Here is a 17,220-nt window from a genome sequence, read left to right as displayed (position 1 = left end):
CTACTGTCCTTGGCTCACATTCTAGGGTCCAGAGTCGGAATCCCTCAAGATGTGGAAGATATGAGCAACTGAATGACTGGAGGGGACCAGCAGGTGATGTTGGCAAGATGACAGGAGACAGCTTTGCTGTTCCCAAGCTTGCCAGGCTATGCGGTGGCTGCTCTGCCATGGGATTTGGAAAGGTCTAGAAGCTCTGAGTGTAGTAATCCAGAGGAAGGCTCACCTTCATGGCAACTTTTCAGGCTTGAGTCCCAGGGCCCATCCGCAGGGCCCTTCCTGGGATGTGTGCTGTGACCTGTAACCTGGCCCTGCTGGAGCACCTCACCCCCTTTCAGACCTGGCTGTCCCCTGGTGCACCTAATTTCCAGGGAGCCCTTGCAGGTCACACCTGCTGGGGTGTCTGGGGCTCGTGGTTGGGTATGGGCTGCACTACTGTCCATGAGCAGACGCTTCCTTGGCTGATGGCATGAAATGGAAGGAGATGGGAAGGTTTACAGGGCAGGAAGCCAGAAGAACAGCCCTGCATGCCGTGGGGATGGCTACAGCAGCCTCACACAGGAAGGGGCTCTCAGTGGCCAGGCAGAGACTCCTTCGGTGAGCTTGAGGCTGGAGCTCAGAACCAGCTAGGCCACCCCTTTCTGCTCCCACCATACCTCCACAGCGATGCTGAAGTCCACCATGGAGACACTGGTGTTACGGTGCCAGCACACATGCACCATTGTGTTGCCACGGTGAGGGGCCTGACGCTCCAGCGAAGTCCGTGAAGCACTCAGATCATCCTCTGACTCCTGATCAGCCGCTGTGGCCTCATCTGGGGACTCTGCAGGAAGTCGTGAAAGGTGACATTGATACTGTTCCCTCTGATACAAGCTTTCCCGTCACACTCCAGAGTGCTGGAGAAGGCTGGGGGTGGGGACTCCTAGTGTGGACTCCTAAGGTGCCCAATAGGTAGGGTGCTAATGAGGTCTCCCTGGTGGAAAGCACCCTCCCATTATCCCCTACACTGGCTGGGAATCCTTTCTGCCGGTGGACACTGGGCCTGTGGCCTGCTCCCCCTCCATAAGTACCGGCTGTGCTGGTTTGGAAGAGATGCCATCCTGCTTCCTCATATCCACTTTGACAGTGATCCCAGCAGCACAGATGGAAGGCCTACCTGCTAAGGGGTTCTTAGTGTGATCTCTCCCTCCGTGGACAGTCCCTGTGGCCATGGCCTTGGGCACAGCCACACCACTTACTGTTGTCAGGGGGGCTGCTGGCCAGGAGCTCAGGGGTAGGTCCGTTGCTTTTCTCTGCCAGGTCAATGGCCATCTGGATGTCCTCCATCCACTTTTCCATCTCTGATCGGGAACTGAAGACAGAGATGACATCAGCTTTTTAGACCACAGAAGGTCAAGGGGGAACAGTAGGAGTCAGGTTCAGGAGTTACCTGGCGGCCACAATGATAGACTGCCGCTGGCCACGGAGGGTCAGGCAGTGGGGCACACCCCACTCCTCTTCACTCTCCTCAATCTGTGGAAGAAAGAGTTCATCAAATCACTACTGCGCAGCGAGCTAGGCACTTGCTGCATCTGTAGACACTCACCAAACTGGCTACCAGACCAGTAAAGGCAGAGATCGGTGGGACTCAAGGCCAGAGGACCCCATTCCTATAGTCAGGGGGAGGTACTCAAGGCTAAGGAACTACTGCATTACTTCCTTTAGACAGCTCACACACTTCCTCTCCACCTTCTGAGAAAGTTGGGATACACAGATCCACATGCATAGGTGGGTGCCCTGGTGACACCTGCTGACCAGGATGTAGTCTGAGGCCTGCCTTAGTGAGGGAAAGTTGGATTTGTCCTCACTGAATGGGTAGCTAGGGGCGGCCATGAGACAGAGGCAAATCCATACCACACAGCTCAAGTGAACTTGCTCTGCATTCTGGAAAGACCATCCTGTGGCCTATGTGTGCAGAAGAGGTAGTATTTCCAGGGTCCTCCTTGCTAGTGAAGGCTGAAGTGTCTGATCTTCACCAAAAGGGCACTCCAGCATCGGACACTTACCGTCATGCCATAGAGTGGGAGCTGTCCGTGGACTTTAAACTGATTAGACGCCGTCAGCCCCCGGCTGGTGTACAGCAGGACATCGTTGAACTAGAGGGACAAGCAAAGGGGTATGGGCTGAATGGTTCCTTTTTCCTCTCAGGTCCTCCCAAGGGCGTAGACAAGTCCCAGCCTCGGGATCTTCCTCACCCACTGTAACATGGTTCTGGGCTGTCAAGGACAAACAGCTTGCCCCACTCACCAGAAAGAACATTCGCTGTTGGAGCCCCTTCCCGGAGAGCTTGCTGAGGCTGCCCAGGCGGATGAACTCCTACGGAGCAGACAGACATAGAGCCTTAGTTTACTAAGGGTGTGAGCATCTGAGATGGTGCCTGGATTCCAGTTAGCGCCATAGGAGCCTGAAATTCAGTGTTATTTCCATGTTCAGACAAAATGATTAAGAAACTTGCCCAACAAATGTAGCTGGAAGATTTCCTGTGTGTATCTATAATCCTTTTCTAGCTAGCTCAGTCAGTCGGTAGAGCATGAGACTCTTAATCTCAGGGTTTGGGATTCATGCTCCATGTTGGGTGCCCAATGTAGACTGAAGTTTCTCAGTCCTGCTCTGTCCCACCCAGGCAGCAGCTATTTTTAAAATAATCACTCAGAGGCTTAATATTAATTACATACTGTTTGGTCCATGGCTCAGGCTTATTGCTAGCTAGCTCATACATCTTTAAAAAAAAAAAAAAGATTTATTTATCTATCTATTTATTTGTTTATTTATTATGTGCACAGAAGAGGGCGCCAGATCTTATTACAGATGGCTGTGAGCCACCATGTGGTTGAACTCAGGACCTCTGGAAGAACAGTCAGTGCTCTTAACCTCTGAGCCATCTCTCCAGCCCCCTGCTCTTACATCTTAAATTAACCCATTTCTATCAATCTATATATTGCCACGTGGCCATGACATTATCATTCTACTGGCATCTTGTTCCTTGGGTGCCTGATGGTGTCTACCCTAACTCCGCCCTTCTTCTCCCTGTGTCTCTGCTTGGATTTCCCATCTGGCTCTTCTCCTGCCTTGTCATAGGCCAAAGCAGCTTTATTTATTAGCCAATGGTAGCAATACATATTCACAGCATACAGGAAGACATCCCACAGCAATGCACAGCATGATTTTAGCTTTTTGAGATAGGAGATCACTCTGTAGCTGAGGCTGTTTTCAAACTCATGATAATCCTCCTGCCTCAGCTGCCCAAGTGCTGGGATTGTGGGCATGTTGTGATAGGCTTTATCAAATACTCTTAACCTTTACTCTACTGTTGGGTACAGGCTTTATCTTGTATTTGGCAATATAATGGATGTTAAGGGGAAGAAGTATGGGTATTTTGTAATATATGTTATGTTCTGAAGATGGATTTCAAATTTTACTTTTCATTTTTAAGGTAATAATATATTTTGCTAAGTTTATGTACAGGAATAGTCTACTAATATTCTAAATTGCAGCATCTGAGAATAAACTTATTAATTCATTCCCCCCCAAAAAAAAGAAAAAGAAAGAAAGAAACTTCCCCAAGAACACCTTGCTGGCTCTGTCTCTGACAAATCCTTGTGATGCTTGGCTGTGTGGCTGCCACTCCAGGCTCAGAACAAGGCTGTTACTGCCGTGGGGTGAGCTAGGCTCAGAGCATCGCTGCTGATGCCTCCAAGCAGGTCTTACACAGCCCCAGCTGCACTGGTCTCAGAGTATTCTAACACTACTGTGGGGAATGCTATAATGGGCAGGCAGGCCCCCGACCACCGAGTCTGTCCCCTCCCTAGTGACCCAGATTGCCATTTTCAAGAAGAATCTTATTCCTCAGCAAAATGGAGATATCCACCCAACTAACCACCACAAAGAACCCCACCCCACCCCTCCCGCCCCCGGAGAATTCACCTGCTGCCCTTTTGCAGTGGACTTCAGTATACCTGCTCTATGCTTATTCTGGTCTTGGTCAATTGTTTTTACCTACTTAAGGCAGCTACTGGCCTTCCAACAGCGTCTCAGGCCACACTGTAACCAATGACACTACATTGAGTGAGCATTTAGTCCTTCTGTTAATCAAGGAGATAAGGTGCTCCCTATTGTTTGTACAGGCTCTCTTTCATTCAATCTTACTGACAGGATATGATCCTCATCTCACAGGAAGTTCTACCCCTCTCTAGAGCTAACCTTGAAGCCACAGCAGGATACTGCAGTTCAGTGCTCTCTTCACAATGAGAAATTTTACACATGGTCTCTACACCAGGCAGCATAATATATTACGTGTTTTGTAAATGTTCAAACTATATAAATTATATTGAGTCCACTGAGCTTCCCTAAGTATTCTACAAAGACTGCAAATCAGGCTGGTGTGTGCTCAGTCCCGGTAGAATAGAAGCTGAAATGCATCTCAGGCTGTCCCTCCCAGGTAACTGACAGCCTCTCACGATTGCTTCCCAGATACTTTCTTGGCTAGGTTTGCTAACAGAAATACCCAAATACCCAAGGCTTCTCCCATGGGTCTTGATTCACATGGATTAAAAGCTGCCTGGGCAGGGGCTAGGGACCTCTGTTGGTAAAGGGCTTGCTGTGGGCACTGAGGGAACTGAGTGTGAACCTTAGAATCCATGTAAGCAGGCAAGCATGGTGGTGTGCATTTGTGATTCCAGTGCTGGGGAGCTGGAGACGGGGACACCCCTGGGGCTCAAAGGCCATTGAGGCTAGCCTACTCTGTAAGGCCCAAGCTAGAAAAAGACTGTCTCGAAACCACAAGAATAACCAAGGTGAGCCACACCTGAGGAAGCACTTCAGACATGAACTCTGGCTGACACACACACACACACACACACACACACACACACACACACGCGCGCGCGCGCGCGCGCACACACGCACGCCTTGGCAGAGCTGAGTGTGACGGCTCATAACCTGTAATCCTAGTACTCAGGAGGTGGAGGCAGGAGGACCAGAGTTATATTCTAAAAAAAAAGCAACTAACAAAATAGTTTGCAGGATGGCAACACGACCTGATTAGATAAACCTGAAAGGCCCTAGCTTTCTGGAGCTCTATCTGCAGGTTAAGACAGGCTTGCAGCAGATCAGAGGCCAAACATCTCCAGAAACGGACTGGGGCTGGGTATGAAGCCAGCCAGCCATCCCGTGGAGAAATCAGATGAGATGTAACACATGCCTGAATAATTGTGTCCCCTGGGCTACTTCCTACCTTTCTGTTCCTACTGGGTTGAAAAAGTCTAGCGACATCAGCCATAAGAGAGCTGAGCGCCGTTTCTGACCGGTGACAGTGAGGCAAAGGACGACAGCAAGAATGAGTGCGGCTTGCCCAGAATCATTCATTCCACGGAGCTCAGGCCACAGGTGTGTCACCTGGCTCTGGCATTTTCCCACTGTATTTTCCATTTTCACTTACATAAATTTAAAAATCATGAACGCTTTCTTAAACCCTCTTTACAGTGTGTGTGGAGGGAGGGGAGGGCAGGGACATTAAGCACATTAACCAATCAGGAGGCCAGAGCTGACAACTACTCTAGAACATGCAAGGTGTGCCCTGCGGCTCCCTCAGGCGGCTGGAGGGGACCAGAGTGCCCGGCTTCCAGCCCTGACCCCCTGTGGCGTTACTCCAACACTTTGAGCTTACCCTTCCTGGGATCACAAGATTGTCAATGCCAATCAAATCCTTCTTGAGCTCATGCAGTTTCTGGAAGTTCTCCATCTTGATCATCGTACCATGCAGCTGCGCCACCATCTCCGTGATCTCTGCCAGCGCAGCTGAGGGAGAGAGACAGCTCCAGGTTAGCCCGGACAGGACCTTCGGCCCAGTGCCCCAGGAGGGCCTTGTCACAGGATGCTTTGTCTCAGCCAGAGTGACAAGCTCCAGGCCTGCTCCATCCTCAGACATGGCCACCCAATTTGGTCCAACAGACGTTTACTGGGAATCCAGTGGTTAGCAGGACGGGAAGAGGCTGGGGTGACAGTGACGGTGTCTTGGCCCCTTGGTGCTGTGTACACAGGGACAGCCTCTATCTTCATTGGAGTCCGCATCCCAGTCCCCCATCAGCAAGGCCACCTTATGTCGCAAGTCCATTTAACTGTCAAGGACAGATGAGCCCCAAGAGAACTAGAAAAATAGAATGCAAGCTGGCCAAGGGTGGCACAGCCCTCTCCCCTTGTGGGTGACATCCTCAAAGTTGGGAGGGGCCTTTAGCCTTCTCATGCTGGCACAACTGACTGGCATACCAGTGCCACGAGATCAGGAGGGAGAGAGCAGCCCAACGCAAGGGTCAGACGGAGGTTAAGACTCTAGGAGGAAGATCTGACCAGAAGGGTTAATGAAGGGCTGCCAAGGACCCAGGAGGCTGGAATCACACCAAGGCCCTTAGGCAACAGCAGTCGGCTCCTCTTAAAGACTGGGGCCTGAATATCTGCTCCCCCTTGCACAGATTATCAACGTCTCACTTTGTCAAGTCGCTTGTTTAAAAAGCGTTCAGAGCCAGGTATGGTAGTGTACATGAAATCCCAAGCTTAGGAAGTAGAGACTGTACTTGTGTAGATCTGAGTTCTAGGCCAGCCTGGTTTTCATAGCGAGTTCCAGGACAACTGCAGCTCTATAGTGACACCCTGTCTCAAAAAACAAACCTGTGTGTAGGACCTCTGCATCGTCCAGATGAAGTCTCAGGCCCACATGCTCCCCCTGAGGTCTCCTCTGCTCCAGGCGAGGCCTTGCAGGGTTTGTAGACTCATGTCTGGCCTGTGCTTACCATTTCAGCCTCTCCCTCTGCATTCCACGCCATGACACACAGAGCATCTGCTTTCTGGAACGCTCCACAAACCCTGTCTCCTTTGGGCCCTTCACACTTCGCCCCTTCTTCTTTTAAGTTCAGCTCTCAGACTGGGCATCCTTTCTTCAGAAAGCCCTGGCTTAGCTCCCAAGGTGGATTTCATTGCCAGCTCTCTCATATTATCCCCTGTGTTCCCCTTCTCAGGGTAGGGAACAGTCTACCTTGTGTGTATCCAGTACATGGCAAACAGGACGGGTCAGAACCTGGACACGGGGCGGCCAACCTTTTGATATTACTACATGTTGCTGACATCTACAATGCTTGTGCTCCAGAACTGTGCAATTAAATTTTAAAAACAAAAGTAAGTTTATGATTTTGTGCTGAGTGCTAAGTATAGCTGTTTTTGGATGTCCGGGTTCCACAGCCTTAGGAGAAACACCTCATGCAGGCGTTTTGTGTAGTGGTTTGATTATTTTGAGGCAGGCTCTTGCGCATCTGTGGTAGTTTGAATGTAATTGTTTCCCTTAACTTCACAGGGAGCGGCACTGTTAGGAGATGTGACCTCATTGGAGTAGGTGTGGTCTTGTAGGAGGAAGTGTGTCACTGTGGAGGCGGGCTTTAGTTCTCACATATGCTCAAGATACTGCCTGAGCATATCTGCCTGATATATGTAGCCTGGCTGGCCTGGAACTTGCTATGTAGACCAGCCTGTGCCATGATGCCTGGCCCTGTAACACTTTAGACAAGAACCAGGGCCTTGGCATGATGGTAGACACGCACATTCATACAATATGTTCAGGAGCCACCTCCAAGGGCCTACTCCATGCACAGCCCTTACCCAGAGTGTCAGTCCACTTCCTGCTCCCTGCCATGATGATAATGGACCAAACCTCTGAACTGTGAGCTGCCACCTCAAATGTTTTCCTTTATGAGGGTTGTCATGGAAACTGCAGTAGGGATGTAAAATGAATGAAAAAATTTAACTAATAAAAAGAAGAAAAAAATAAGAGTTGCCATGGGCAAGGTGACTCTTCATAGCAATAGAACTCCTAACTAAGACAGTATCCTAGGCTGGCCTGGAACCTCTCAAGTGTTATAACTGCAGGCATTCACCATCACACCTGATCTTATGCAGTCCTAGAGACTGAATCCAGGGCCTCCTATGTGTTAGGAAAGTGTTCTATCAGCTGAGCTACACCCCAATCCACACCCAGATTTTTAAGTAAAGGAACAGGAACAAGATGTGTATAGAAAAAGATGGTACAGGTGACCTTAGACCCAGAAGGAGTTTCTAATTGTGTGTGTGTGTATAAGACAAATCCTAGCATGTACTCTGGAACTTTCTATGTAGACCAGCCTGTGCCACCATGCCTGGCCTTATAATACTTTAGATAAGAACTAGGGCTTTGGTATGATGGTGGACACGCACATTCATACAATGTGGTCAGGAGCCGCCTCCACAGGGCCTACTCTGTGCCCTAGCTTGATATTTGAGGGGACTCAGTTAGCAGACCTGGCCTTTGAAGGGACTGAGGGTGAGGCCAGGGCATGCAAACTTCAACAGACTATATAAAACATGGGACAAAAACATCTTGGGTCAGATGAGCTCAGTGAGACAGCATGTGTGGGACACCAGCTCTGACCTTGTCCTGAGGGACACTTGCCCCTTTCCCCAAGCCTCAGTTTTCCTCAAAATGAGCAACCTACAGTGATCTCCTGGAATTGTGGGATGATGAAAGTGAGAGCATGGTATGAGGCTGGGCACTGCCAGGCCAGGAGCTGAGCAGGCTCAGGTAGGAAACACGAGGACAGGGGCTACGGTGGGTATGAGCAGGGTGCTAGGGTTCCAAATTGCTTCCCCACTATGTGACCCCGCACAGGTTTCTTAGTTTTTCTGGCCTCCACTGTTACCATCTATAAAATGAGCTCCCCCATGCCTCATGAAGCTGTGACAGATGCCAGAAGTAACAAGCAACCTCAATCCATCAGTTATTTCCTTGAGCAGGCCTGAGCTGGGAGTTATACTAAGTCTCCAGTAGGCAGGGGGAGGCAGGCCTCTGGGAGCAGGCTGGCTATAGATGAAGTTTCTCCAGGGTTCTTTGTCCCTGACCACTGGGGTGCAAAGGAGAGGGTGTGTGCAAACAGGGAAGAAAAGATATTCTAACTATTAGCATCACCTTCCCATAGGAAGGTCAAGATGTAACCATCCCATGATGGAAACCTGGAATACTGCAACAGCAGATGGTCCACAGAGACCCCGGGGGTGGGGGGGGCACAGCCCAGCCGTGGGCACAGCCTGGCCAGCATCCTGCCTGTTTACGCTGGTGGTTGTGTGGGCTATCAGACGTGCGCACGCAGCCTTACCTCGGCAGTCCCTAAAGTCGGAGTGGCTAGGAGGGTGGTGCTTGCACAGACGCTCCAGGACCTGCTTGTAGTGCATGAGCCGGTGCAGCGGGCGCAGGAGGAAGGTGTTGAGTGGCAGGTAACACACCTTCTGCAGCTCAAAGTCGCGGCAAAAATGCTCCAGCCGCCGGGAGCCCTTGATGGAGTTCTCCAGTGCCTCCAAGGCCTCGCTGTGCTTCCAAAGGTGAGCTGCCAGGGGCTAGGGGAGGAAGGGGGTGGTCAGCACGCTCACCAGTGTGACTTAAACAAAAAAAACCTTTGTGCTCATTATTTTACTGCAGTTTATTTATTTATTTTTCAGATGGGGATGAAACCATAGGCCAAGCTCTCCTGGTCATATTATGAAGCTGAACACACACAGTGAGGGTACATGTGATAGGAACACATCCAGATGGAATCCATGTGCTGGCCAAACAACCAGCTGACCATGCTTAGCACATGCAAATGTAGTTTAGTGCCTGGGCTGGGAGTGCAGCAGGAGAGACACGCAGGCGGGCGTCATTGCTAACCCGGATGCTGTTTCTAGACATCATCCGATGCTTCCCTCCACACTTCATAAACACTCTTTAATACCAACAACAAAACAAAATGAGCAAACAAACAAACAAACAAATGTAAAATGTAACTCAACTCACCCCTCAAAGACTGCCCGTGCCCTCCCCAATCTGCTTTTACTTTGCTTTTGTGGAGCCCCACGCTGTAACCCTGTGGTATTATTGGCATGGTGCTGAAATGCCAGAGAGGCTGAGGAAGCCTCCGGCAGAGCACAGAATGTCAGCCTGTAGAAGGAGGAGACTCAGCACAGGAAAGAAGGGATATTTTTAGGTCTTCCATGCTGGTTAATGGCGGAAGGCAGAACAGAAGTTTCTGGTGGGAGGGCAGTGGGGGTACTTGGCAATCAGGCATGAGAAGGACACATGGTAGCTGGTGAACAGCAAGTCAAGGTGATGTCCCTGGGGTGGGGGAAGGGCCAGACAAGTCTCCCTCACCACAGCCAAGGCCCATGGCAGTGTCCTGCAGGCTATGCTCCCAAATTAGGGAATTGGATTTTTGTTTTTCAGAAAAGTGAAAACTGAAAAGGGCTGAGAAAAGGCACGTGGCAGGAGAAGAGGCATCTTAGGATGGGCAGTAACTGGAAGCACCACAGTAATCAATCACATCATGGAAGAAATGAGAAGCCCAAGGAACCGGCTAGAATGGGCTACATCGTGACCATTCCCAGTGCAGGGCATCCTGAGACCAATAAACTAGGAAGGTGGTGAGGTCAGTGTGGGGATGGAGAGGTGAGCAGGGGAGGCTCGGGCTTAGGCAGGGTCTTGCTGCCGTAGCCCACTCTGGTCTTGAACTTGAGGATTTCCAGCCTCAGCCTCCTGAGCAGCTAGGACCACAGGCTGTGTGCCACCAGGTCCAGCTCCATGGTGTTTTGTTTTGTTTTTTGTTTGTGTGTGTGTGTTTTTAAAGGCATTACTTAAAAATGATTCTGTATGATACTGTCATGGTAGATGCTTTTCCAGGGCAGTTATTAGGTCCTGAGGTTATGGACATGACCCAGCAGCTGAGATTTAACAAGACCTCTTAAAAATGCAAACACAGATGCATTCAGTAGATAAGCAGTGTGAATCAAAGCCTTCTGTATCACAGGTGCTGTTAAATGTGTCCAAAGGAACAATAATCTCAGACATTTGTAGGAGAGGATTGTGGGCTAATACTCCTTAGCTCTCTTGGGTATACTTTCATTGTAGATACTGCTGTTAAAAATAGATTTGTGGGCTGGAGAGATGGTTCAAAGGTTAAGAGCACTGGCTGCTCTTCCAGAGGTCCTGAGTTCAGTTCCCAGCAACCACATGGTGGCTCACATCTGTAATGAGCTCTGGTGCCTTCTTCTGGCCTGCTGTCATACATGTTGTATACATAATAAATAAATCTTAAAAAAAAAAAGAAAGAAAAGAAAAACAGATTTGCCTTTGATGGTTTAAAGACACAGAATTTACTGGAATGCCCAGATAATTTAGCATCTAGGACTTTGTCATGCACAAAGGAAGCCAAAACAACTGGCTGAAAATGAAACGTACAGTTTTGTGTACATTGTTTTTAAGGTCATAAATGAGCTACATAAGTATTTGTTGCTTGTCTACAATGCAGAGCTTTTGAACCAGATAGCTGTTATGCTTTCTCCAGGAGCATTCTGTAGAACGGTGGGAAGATGGTCTAACTATATGATCATCCTTGATGCTTTGCACAAGTTGTCAGTGTACGGCCACAGAAGGGGCTACTGCCCCCCTCCCCCAATCCCAACCAGCTCACCTTCATGCCTTGAATGTTCTTAAGCATGACATCCCCAATTCTTTGGTAATCTCCTCTGATGTGGGCATTTGAGCGGCCTTCCCTGGGGACAGCAAAGGTAGAAACACACTGTTAGCAATGAAGTACCTATGTCAACATCTTCCTTCTGGGCACCTAGTGGGACCCATCTCCCGTGATTCCTATATACTTTTCTTGGGAACAAATACATGAAGTACCAGAAGAAGAATTCCTCTTGTATCCAGGCATGATTTCAGCCCTTGGGAGGCTGTGGTAGGATTGTGAATTCGAGGCCAGCCTAAGCTATAAAGCAAGACCTGTCTCAAAAACCAAATCAACAAAATAACCCCACTTGTGTCTGAAGGACCTTGGTCGGGTCTGATAGAAGTGTTTTCCTTCTACACATGGGTTATGAGATCAGTCAGCATAAAGGTCACTTGCACCAATTGGCTACTGACTGAGTCCATCCTTGGGACTAAGAGACACTGGCAGAGGGCAAGACACCACTCCCAAGTCAGGGCTTCTGTCCCAAGATCCCTTAGCCAGAAACAATGAGCCAGCCAGCCAGCTCTCAGAAGGAACAGGGTGACTGAGGACAGTCTGGAGGGGAGGGGCAGATGACAGAGAGGGCAGTGGGTGGCCAGCTGGAGTGGGTGGTGAGGGGCCTCCCTCACATACAGGTGGTATGGTGATACAGTGGACACGTCTCTGAAGTCCTGGGGCTGCACTGATGCCTCAGTACCTCAGTGCCTGCCTCAGAGCCTCAGTGGGTGTTCCTAACTCACGGCTCAACTAGCATGACCATTTCCATGTACCCAGTGGTATGATGAGCATGACCTAGGCGCTGACTCAATTCAATCCCCAAAGCAAACCTGAGAGGCAAGTGCATGCCTTTCTCCTTTATTGCCAGAGAAGTTGAGACAGACAGGAACCCGCTTGTCTGAAGCAATGAACTTGCACTTGGCCATGCTTGTTTAGCCTCTAGGGCACACATTTGTACCACCACGCCAGTGTCTTTCCTAATTTAGTGGTAAGAATGGAGTAATAAACGAGGCTTGTATGTTGACACCCATCGCTAAGGCTAGCCTGAGGCCACCTTATAGGAAAGAGCTAACAAATGAAATAATAAGAGCCAGGCACTGGCTGTCAAGTTTAATCTAAGAGGTGCCCAGAGAGCAATGAAACCGTCCACAGCTGAAGTGACAGAGATGGGGAGCTCCTGATCCTCCAGCAGTGAGAAGGGACTTCTGTGGGGGCACGTGAAGCCTTCTCCAATGGATGCCTGTGGCCCACCAGAGATCTGCAGCGGACCAGAGTGGGGGTGGGCAGGGCACGTGCACAGCCCTCACCAATCAAGTGCAGGCACGGTCATGTCAGTGGACTAGACACGGTGCCATCTCCACCCTTTGCCCGGTTTCCACACCGGGTCCTCATGGATGCCATTTTACCCACTCACACGTGGACCGTAAACGGCACCGTACAAGGACCAAGAGCATCCAGACCTCCGAGGCAGCGAGAGGGTGGACCTGCTGCACCCCAAGCCCTCTTGAGCCTTGGAGCACTTCGGCTTTCCTTCTGCGGCCTGACTACCATGCCTCCTTCCTCTCTCCAAATGAAACCAGGATTCTGTCCTTACCACCTCCCTCCCACCCCGGCAAGACTGTGGAAAGATTGCTGTTAACCCCCTTGCTGCCTCTCTTTGTTCCCCAAGAGTCACTTTCCCTCTCTGGCCTCCCTCCAGTACCCTCCTCTCCGTGGTTTCAATCCATGATGCCAACTCTATACTGTACTGTCCTTCAAACCTAAAGACTCAGGCCCGTATTTCCAGACCTCCAGACAACTTTCCAAGGACCACTGGGGATGACTCCCACACTTCACTCGGCTGGCAATCCTTGGGCTCATGCTGAGTCCTGCTTATCATCCTGTCCCTCAGGCGCAAGTCTGTGGTGCCACAGCAGTTTTGGTTTTTAAATGCCTGAGTGTACCACTGGGGCATTTTGCTGATCCAGGTTTGCTTGGTAATTTAATGGTCGCTTCACCTAAACACTTGATGTAGGGAAGGAATTAAATTCACAGAACTTCCGGCCTAAAGGAGCATTCTGTGTTTAGAGCATACTTGCTGCCCCTTCAACATGAGGCTCTGGTCAGAGCTGGGAAGTTCTTTCCTCTCCCGACCACCTTTCATACTGGAACCAAGAAGATACTCCACTGGAAGAAAACCCTTCTCTAAGCCAGATGTTCAGATTTTTGACAAAATGGCACCCACCCACCCACCCAGAGGCAAGGCCCAACTTAACTCCTGGAGATTACCTAGATTCTACACAGATGACCCAGAATTTACAAATGGGTGTGCCATTTGACAGCACATGTATGAAAAGTCTACTTAGTTCCAAGAATGCAATTTAGTTATTTTAATGACAGTGGTCTGTGGTGGTATTATGTTCCCCAAAATATTGTGCACCCTAATAAACTTATCTGGGGTCAGAGAATGAAACAGCCACTAGATACAGAGGCTAGAAAATGGTGGCACTCACACCTTTAATTCTAGCATTTCAGAGGCAGAAATCCCTCTGGATCTCTGTGAGTTCAAGGCCACATTGGAAACAGCCAGGCGTGGTGACTCACGCCTTTAACCCCAGGGAGTGATGGCAGAAAGCAGAAAGATATATAACGCGTGAAGACCAGAAACGACAAACTTTTAGCTGGTTAAGCTTTTAGGCTTTTGAGCAGCAGTTCAGCTGAGACCCATTCTGAATGAGGACTCAGAGGCTTATAGTATGAGGAAACAGGATAAGCTGAGGAATGGGTGAGGTGAGGTGGCTGTGGCTTGTTCTGCTTCTCTGATCTTCCAGCATTCACCCCAATACCTGGCCCAGGTTTGATTTTATTAGTAAGACTCTTTAAGATTCCTGCTACAGTGGTCTGGATTGAATGGGTGATGGGCAGATTCCGGCTTCTATTAAAAACAAGTACTTCCCCGTGCATGGCTAACTAATGCCCGGCCCAAGACAAAATCAAAGAACAGTGGAAGCCAAACAATTATTTCATTCCCTCCATTTGAGGGGTGACCTCAAACTTGTGGCGACCCTTCTGCCTCAGCTTTCCAAGTCATAGGGCTACAGGCACGTGCCCATGTGCCACCCATGTCTCCAACCATTTACTTAAAAATAAATCTACTGTGTTAAAACCTGCAACAAGGGACCTTCCTTCATGTGTCTGCTTGTTATCAGAGCGCTCTCTCTCTTTCTCTCCCTCCCCTCCCCCACCTGGATTCTTACTGACCAGGGAACACTGGGTGGGAAGCAGTGATCAGTCCCCATGCAGCACGGACCCACTGATAACCCCACATTTACTGGGTGTCAGCTCTGGGTGATGTCATGGGAACAGGCTACAGGCATCTAGAGTCTGCAGGATACAGCAGATCTGTCTGGACCACCCTCCCAGAGTAGACAAAGCCCCGGGCAGTGGATCTAAACACAGGGCAAACCCCTGGGCCTGGGGACAAGCCCCAAAGTCTTGATGCCCCATGTGGAATTCATGTGTGACCACCTCTCCTACATTGGCTGCCTCCAAGTCTACAAATCTAAGGCATTTATCTAAGAGCAGCTCAAAGGTCATTTTATCATCAAGAACATGAAAAAGTAATTATAACTTGTCCAGAACATCCTCCGGATTTTAGCCCCACAAGAAAAGGGTCCTTGTTTGGAAGGCAGGGCCACATAATGTCTGGATAATTACCACACAGTAACAGAGCTGAAAATTCTCTTGACAATTTCATAGGAAAACTATGACCCACACAATGTGATTAATTTACTTCCAAGAGCAACTACATGTGACCTCTGCAAAGGACCTTGCGTACATACACATGGAGACGAATGCTGTGAACCTTTGAGGCTTTCTGGTTCTGAAGGGACACTTCTGTCACCAGTGAGCTGCTCATCTGGCAGCAGACCAACCAGGAAGCAGGAAGAAGAAAATGACAAGACAGCAGCCCCTCACCATGGGCCAGCCCGCTTCTCAGCACGCCTTCTGGGCTGAGAGCTTACATCCTAAGGCCCAAGGGGGACCCACAGGGGCTCCAGCAGCAGGTGGGCAGAGCCCATCAAGACCAACTACCATTGGCTCTCCTATTCAAACCCCAACCCAGGCTCAACACAGAATCCACTGGGAACCTGAAATGACATGGCTCACAGAATGCTTGGTGACCAGTTCTCTGATTAGGGGGGGGGGGTGAGGACTGGTTGTGGGGACCAGTGTGGAGACTCCTTACAGTGAAAACAGGGGGGGCAGGACTCGGGTGTCTCGAGTAACCCAGTGGAAATCTCAGCATGCTGATTAACCCCAGCCCGCCTCTTTCTCCTTGTGATAAAAGAAAGATGTCTCTTCCTTATTAAAACACAAGAACCAACTCTCTGGTCTGGAGTGAGAACCCAGTGTCTAGATGCTCTCTGACATCCAGGAAACAGACCTAACACAAAGGCCACATGCTTATCTTCGCTATTCCCTGAGGCCTCTGTGACTCTCTATGGAAACAAAGCATGCTTGTGTGTCTATGTAAATGAAAGAACAACGCACCAATGAACTGGGTAAAGACGGGTATTTTTGTATGTGGGATGAGTTGGGAGGCCGATTCTAACCACAAGCCAGCTCAGTGAAGGGGAGGCACACCCTGGGTCCCAGCACTCGGGAGGCAGAGCCGGGAGCACTCTGAGTTGGAAGCCAGCCTGGTCTACATAGTGAGTCCCAGGATAGCCCAAACCAAACCAAACCATACAGATTTATGCATTTACATAATGTAATAAGCAATTCCCTTCACCCTGTACCCCAAACATGTCTTTTCTTCCATCTTGACTGCTTTCCAGATGGACCCACTACACTGCCTCCAACATGCTTCACCATGTTCAAAGCAATGTGCTTTAAGCCCATTTTGTATGCATGTGATTTCAGAACCAGTGAAGACCTTTCTTCAAACAAGAGATGGCCCCAACCTAGCTGACACAGGGTACAGAGGGCTGGGGAACTGGCCTTGAGAATTGCTGTTGGTGACTGCCTCAGACACCGGGAACACTTGGATGGTCAAGAATGTCATGTGCCAGGGCATGTCCACGTCCCTTCCCTGCTTAGGTCTTGAGAACTGTGTTGTTTAACACGCCTCCAAGGGCCATTTAAAGATCAATTTGACTTAAAGTGAAGTTTGACTACTGAGTCCCTCAGTCACACTGGCCACGTGTGGCTACTGTTTATTAGTCACCTGGGGCTCTAGGGGATCTGGATAGAGCCACAGGGTAGACCACGATCGTGGCCACCTCTTACCCTGTTTCACTGGTGTGTGTGTGTGTGTCTATGGTCCTTTCTAGCCTTGGCTTAATGACCTCTGCCAAGGCACGCCCATTCCAGCAGTTTCCAGGATGACTGTGTAGGGCTGTTCTGATGGTCACATGTGACAGTTTGAAGAATCACACATTACAGATGCTGTAGACTGCAAGGTGCCACACTCAGGCGTGGGCAGGGTTACGGCCATCTTCACACAACTCCAGGACACCAACAGTGATCTTTTCCCTGAACAAGTGGTCACATAAACGGATCTTTTGAGTGACATGAGAAGGATGTAGGGAAGGGCCTCCAGCTTTGGAGCCCTTTAAACCTTACCGCATTTGCTCTGCTGTTAGGAGAG

At 49.6% G+C, this 17,220-nt stretch overlaps 1 protein-coding gene across 4 annotated transcripts in view; it reads right to left on the bottom strand.

Moving 5' to 3' along the window:
- Farp1 (FERM, ARH/RhoGEF and pleckstrin domain protein 1) overlaps positions 1-17,220 on the bottom strand; it is a 266,129-nt gene that overhangs the window by 8,207 nt on the left and 240,702 nt on the right. For all 4 annotated transcript variants that reach the window (XM_036199556.1, XM_036199554.1, XM_036199558.1 and 1 more), the window contains exons 17-24: positions 11,550-11,631; positions 9,207-9,444; positions 5,702-5,832; positions 2,284-2,352; positions 2,043-2,132; positions 1,427-1,509; positions 1,236-1,348; positions 654-820 (exon numbers count right to left, since the gene is read on the bottom strand). In XM_036199556.1, coding sequence (XP_036055449.1) covers positions 654-820; positions 1,236-1,348; positions 1,427-1,509; positions 2,043-2,132; positions 2,284-2,352; positions 5,702-5,832; positions 9,207-9,444; positions 11,550-11,631 — 973 coding nt within the window. The remainder of the gene's footprint in view (positions 1-653; positions 821-1,235; positions 1,349-1,426; positions 1,510-2,042; positions 2,133-2,283; positions 2,353-5,701; positions 5,833-9,206; positions 9,445-11,549; positions 11,632-17,220) is intronic.

Source organism: Onychomys torridus, chromosome 9 (genome assembly GCF_903995425.1).
Source record: "Onychomys torridus chromosome 9, mOncTor1.1, whole genome shotgun sequence".
In the NCBI taxonomy this organism is placed as follows: Eukaryota; Metazoa; Chordata; class Mammalia; order Rodentia; family Cricetidae; genus Onychomys; species Onychomys torridus.
Note: the sequence above shows the minus strand (reverse complement) of the source record. Positions and strands in the feature narration are given on the sequence as shown.